Here is a 5,853-nt window from a genome sequence, read left to right as displayed (position 1 = left end):
CCCCTGTGGGGGGGGGGGTGACTCTGGCCCTCCAGCTGTTGCAGAACTACAAGTCCCACGAGGCATTGCAAGACTGATCGTTCCAGGCATGACTCTCAGAGGCATGGTGGGAATTGTAGTTAAAGCAGGGCTGGAGTTGCACACCTTGGGAGGTCCTCAATAACCAAGCAGGGATGGTGTGCTCCCCATGGGGGGGAAATCGGCTCAGATCTTGGGGGTCATTTTGGATGGATGGTATTAAAGAGGGGCGGGTCAATCTTAGCACTCTAGCGGTTGCGGAACTACAAGTCCCCTGAGGCATTGCAGGACACTGACAGCCACAGGCATGACTCCCTGAGCTATGATGGGAGTTGTAGTGTCATCACAGCTGGAGTGCCAGGGTTGCCTACCCCTGTATAACATGCTGAGAATTCTCTGTGTGTCTCCGGTTCTGAGCTGCATGGAATAATAGAGAGTTCCAGAAGGGTGCTATCAATGATTGAACTGTCATGTTCATCCTCACGTCGGGCTGATTGAACTTATCCCAAGCCCCAGTACAGCACACGCCTTCCGTGCAGTGCCAGAAAGAAGGAGAGGGCAGAGAAATGCTGGAATGGGGAGTGGGGGGTCCTCGCATGCCTTAAAGCAGGGGTGGGCAACTCTGGCCTGCCAGCTATTGTGGAACTACAAATCCCATGAGGCATTGCAAGACTCTGACAGCCACAGGTATGACTCCCAGAGACAGATGCATGATGGGATTTGTAGTTAAAGCACAGCTGGAGAGCTGCAGTTGCCCACCCCTGCCTTAAAGGGTACCTGTCATAAGGGAAATACAGGACTGACCACACTGGGTGTCTGGCTGTTTTGTACACCTGACCTAGGACAAGGACCTAGGACAAGTACCCAGCCCAAGGAGCGGCCATCAGCACTTCTCACCATACTTCAGATCAGTGAATCTAGACCGGGGGAGGCAACACCGGCCCTCCAGCTGCTGTGGAACTACAAGTCCCATGAGGCATCGCCAGACTCTGACAGTTACAGGACTGACTCCCAGAGGCAGAAGCGTGATGGGATTTGTACTGTCATCACAGCTGGAGGCCCAAAGTTGCTCACCCATGGAGCGGCGGCATCCCAACTTCAGCACCCCAGTTGTGAAACTACAAATTCCCATCATGCATCTGCCTCTGGGAGTCGTGGCTGTCGGTCTTACAATGCCTTTTGGGGTCTTGTAGTTCCACGATGGCTGGAGTGCCTAGGTTGCCCACCCCTGATCTATTCTAGAGGACCGCAGACAGCGGGTCAGCCTTAAATTTGGGCAACTAACCTATGTTGCCCCCCAGTTACCTTTCCCAGTAGATGTGTGCTCAGCATTGTGCACCTGTGCACGCTTCTAGTCCCGACAGCTGCAGGTCTCACACGGTTGAGAACCATGGTAACCAGGAGGTTTGTTTACAAACACGTCTGCCAGATGCAGGTGTGATTACAATGACACCCGACCACAGTGATCACATGACCTTTGTTTACAAGCAGCTGTGATCACAATGACACCCGACCACAGTGATCACATGACCTTTGTTTACAAGCAGCTGTGATCACAATGACACCTGACCACAGTGATCACATGACCTTTGTTTACAAATATATCTGCCAGATGCAGCTGTGATCACAATGACAGCCAACCACGGTGATCACATGATGCTTGTTTACAAACATAGCCAGATGCAGCTGTGATTACAATGACACCCGACCACGGTGATCACATGACCTTTGTTTACAAGCAGCTGTGATCACAATGACGACCAACCACGGTGATCACATGACCTTTGTTTACAAGCAGCTGTGATCACAATGACACCCAACCACGGTGATCACATGACCTTTGTTTACAAACCTATCTGCCAGATGCAGCTGTGATCACAATGACAGCCGACCACGGTGATCACATGGCTTTTGTTTACAAGCAGCTGTGATCACAATGACAGCCGACCACGGTGATCACATGACCTTTGTTTACAAACATATCTACCAGATGCACAATGACATCCAACCCTAGTGATCACGTGACCTTTGTTTACAAACATCTGCCAGATTCAGCTGTGATTACAATGGCAGCTGACCACGGTGATCACATGACCTTTGTTTACAAACATCTGCAACCGCCCAATGGCGTGTGTCCATCTGCTGCCTTCTTATAAAATAAAGGGATTTATTAAATTTGAGCTCCAGGCATACCGCTCACACAGATAAAATACACATAGGGAGCTGTTTTACCTGTCCATCCAGTTGTGTGATATACACAGCTTTGCTACATAGTACAGCCCTGTATGGTGACCTGACTTTCCTCTGTGCCATTAAGCCACACAGCCTGGTCACCTCCCGCCCCCCGGCCTGTGATTGGATGGTGAAGTTGCAGACTGATGAGTCATCTCGCTGCTTCTTTTAGGCACATGTGCAAGCAGGATGCCTTGATTGGCTCCTAGTCCTGCGTCTCTGTCCGAGGCCTGCTGCGCAGGTGTAATAATCTAGTTCCAGGTCACATTCGGGTACTTATACTAGCTGCATTCATTGGTGTTTTTGTAATATCTGCCCGGAGTTTATCGTGTCAAACATGCCGGAACTATGAAGAGGTTATCCGCAGGATTCTTGTCGTCGTCACGCTGATGCTGCCGAATTCGTACCGGGGATCTGGGCTCCGGTGAAGTTAAAAGGTCCTGAAGGGGTTAAAGGTCAGCTAACCCTAAGTTAAGCCTAAGGAGCCTTGATGCTCAATGGGGCCCCAAAATGGTTTTCGATCCTTGATTATGTTCTGCTCACTTTCCTAAAAATTCAGGAGACGGGTTCTTCTATTCCCTCCTTCCCTGGTACTTCCTGGTATGGGGACGACGACCATGTGATCCTTTCTCCAAGTATGCTGCATGATTTGACCAGCCAATCACCAGGCCTGTCACGAGGGGGAGGGGACTATGAAGAGAACCTGCCACTGGAACAGGAAATGTCCTCTCCACACAGGGGAAGTGAAAGGAACAATGCTGCTCATTGCCGGTGTCCTTCTGAAGCTGCTGTCATGCTGATCCTCTGGCTTCAGTCATTATTATTATTATACAGAATTTATGGAGCGCTTTACAATATAAGATAGACATTACAATCACAATACAATTCAAGACAGTATGGTAAGGAGGGCCCTGCCCCTGAGGGCTTATAATCTAAGAGGGAGGGGGAAGTGATACATGAGGAGGGAGCTGCGTGGGGATGAATTTTTGAGAACGAGCGGTTAGGTTGAGGTGGGATAGGCTTCCCTGAAGAGATGAGTCTTTAGGGATCGCCTAAAGCCAGTCAAGGTGGGCGACAGACGGACAGGTTGGGGTAAAGAATTCCAGAGGATGGGAGAGACTCTAGAGAAGGCCTGGAGGCGAGTATGGGAGGAGTTGACAAGGGAGCTGGAAAGCAGGAGGTCTTGGGAAGAGCGGAGGGGACGGTTAGGGTGATACTTTGAGACCAGGTTTGAGATATATCCGGGGGCAGAGTTGTGGATGGCTTTGTAACTGATGGTTAATATTTTGAATTTTATCCTTTGGGCTATTGGAAGCCAGTGCAGGGATTGACAGAAGGGGGTGGGGGATAGAAGCCAGTGCAGGGATTGGCAGAGAGGAGTGGGGGATGGAAGCCAGTGCAGGGATCGGCAGAGGGGGGATGCAGACACTGAGCGGTTGGTTAGGTGGATGAGTCTAGCAGCTGCATTCATGATAGACTGAAAGAGGGAATGCCTGTGTAGTGGAAGGCCAATTAGGAAGGAGTTGTAATAGTCAAGACGAGATATAACAAGCGAGTGGACAGGGCCGGTGCTAGGATTTTTGCCTACACAGGCAAAGGTGCATTTTTGCACCCCTCCCCGACCCCCTGTAGCACTGGGCCGGCTCCCTATCAGCATTGGTTTTGGGGCTCTGCGTAGTTTTTAAAAAAATGTTTGTAGGACACTGAGGGGGAGAGTTGTGGAGTAGAAAGATAGATTTGAGTGTCATTGGCATAGAGATGGTATTGGAAGTCATTGCTGAGTCACCACCCTGGGTCCAATATGCAGCTTTGGAGGACTGCCTTTGCCAGCTTGCATGCTTGTTTGGGGGCCAGTGACTCAGAATGTAATGTAGCGAGAGGATCACTATGAGAATACAGCACTTCCCCATTCCTCTCTGTATGATACAATGTTACACTATAGTGACTTGGGAGTAAACACAAGACAAGGACCGGCCGGAAGTGACGCAGCACAGCGGAAACCAGTGACTGGGTTCCCCACGTGGGGTCTGCCGGGAGCTGTAGTTCGGGCCCGGGGATGCTGAGTCAATGCCACGCCGCTCCCGGCAGCCTCTCTGCGTTGATTGGCGGAAGAGAGAGACGGCGTTCTATTGGCTTTTGTGATAGAACAGCGGCTGAGGGATAGCCGGGCGGAAGTAAGCTTGCTTGACGGAAGTTTCTTCGGTGTTTGGGCGGAAGTGGGCTCTGATTGGCGGAGGAGCGGTCCAGTGGCAGAGTTTGGTGTTGGCCTGTGGAGCGGAGGAGGTGATACAGCAAAGATGGTGCTGGAGAGTACGATGGTCTGGTAAGAAAAGCCGGAGGGGGACGAGGACCTGGACTTTTGTGTGTGGGATGTTGGGAGCTGGGACGAGGACCTGTCACTTATGTATGTGGGGGAAGGGGAGCAGAGGAAGAGAACATGTCACCTCTGTGTGTGGGGGAAGGGGAGCAGGGAAAGAGAACCTGTCACCTCAGAGGGGGAGCAGGGAAAGAGGACCTGTCACTGCTGTGTTGCGGGAGCAATGAAGCCCCATAGCCATTGACTGGGGGGCAGGGAGGCCCATAGCCATTGACTGTAGCTTCCACCACCCTTCCTTTCTAGAACCTGTCCCCTTTGTTTGGGCTCCCAAAACACAACCTATACACTCATCATCAGAGGTCTGTGGGAGAAGATTGGCGGTCTGCGGGGGAATTGAAGATGGGGGGTGGAGATGACCGTTAATGTGCAGGGGTGCGGAAATAAAAGAAAAAAAACTACTTGTCCAAGGACTAAAGCGGGGGCCGATCTACTTGTCCTGATACAAGAAATAACAAAACTGTGTCAAGAAGTGCTTCCCATTGGTCAATGCGGTCAGGTGACCACGCTGACCAATGAGCACACAATGTGTGACCTAAATTCAAAATCCATGGCGCAGGGCTGCACTGGAAGGCAGTACGGGGTTAGGGAGATTTGATCGGGTAATTCCATTTCCCCAAATTACTTGGAAAAGTGAATGTCCCCTTAATGCATATTGTGGGTGTTGGAGAGGTCTGCTGCCCAGTTATCGCACTATAGTACATAGAAGTATGTGGGCAGCACTCATAATGTCCTATGCATGCGTTTGTTCGCATGCAGATGGTGTAGGCAGCAGGATTGTTTTTCGTTTTTTTAACTTTATTTGTCACACGTCGGCTCGAACTATGAGGATGGGTGATTTTCACTCACCTCATAGTTCTCCTTTTAATTTCTATTATTTATTTATTTTCACTTAACTTTATTGCTATCACACAGAAGCTAACAAGCCCCTGTGTGATAGCATTTGGAGGTGACAGGTTCTCTTTTTGAACACCTCCAACACAGGAGTTTGAACACAGCACTGTGCTGGCTCTCCTGTCACAGCTCAGAGGGGAAGGCTGTAAGTGCAGCTCTCCCGTCTCAGTGTTCACACGGAGCAGAGCGGAGAATTGACGTTCGCCGATCTGCTCTCTATCCTTGACTACTTAGCCGTGGTTCCGGGACCCCCAGAAGATCAGTAGTCCAGGAAACCACGGGAGGGAGGCGGCCAGCAGGGACAGAGGCACCCCAGTGGGAGAGATGCAGTCTGA

General features: G+C 50.7%; 1 protein-coding gene across 1 annotated transcript in view; it reads left to right on the top strand.

Annotated features, from left to right (window-relative positions):
- The first annotated feature begins 4,466 nt into the window (after positions 1–4,466).
- Positions 4,467–5,853, top strand: part of PSMD4 (proteasome 26S subunit, non-ATPase 4) — a 7,061-nt gene continuing 5,674 nt past the window's right edge. The window contains exon 1 of the mRNA XM_018566393.1: positions 4,467–4,573. Coding sequence (XP_018421895.1) covers positions 4,548–4,573 — 26 coding nt within the window. The 5' untranslated portion in view covers positions 4,467–4,547. The remainder of the gene's footprint in view (positions 4,574–5,853) is intronic.

Source organism: Nanorana parkeri, unplaced genomic scaffold, assembly GCF_000935625.1.
Source record: "Nanorana parkeri isolate BGI_ZX_2015 unplaced genomic scaffold, ASM93562v1 scaffold947, whole genome shotgun sequence".
NCBI classification, from domain to species: domain Eukaryota; kingdom Metazoa; phylum Chordata; class Amphibia; order Anura; family Dicroglossidae; genus Nanorana; species Nanorana parkeri.
The sequence above is the reverse complement of the archived record's forward strand: the minus strand, read 5'-3'. Positions and strand labels throughout refer to the sequence as shown.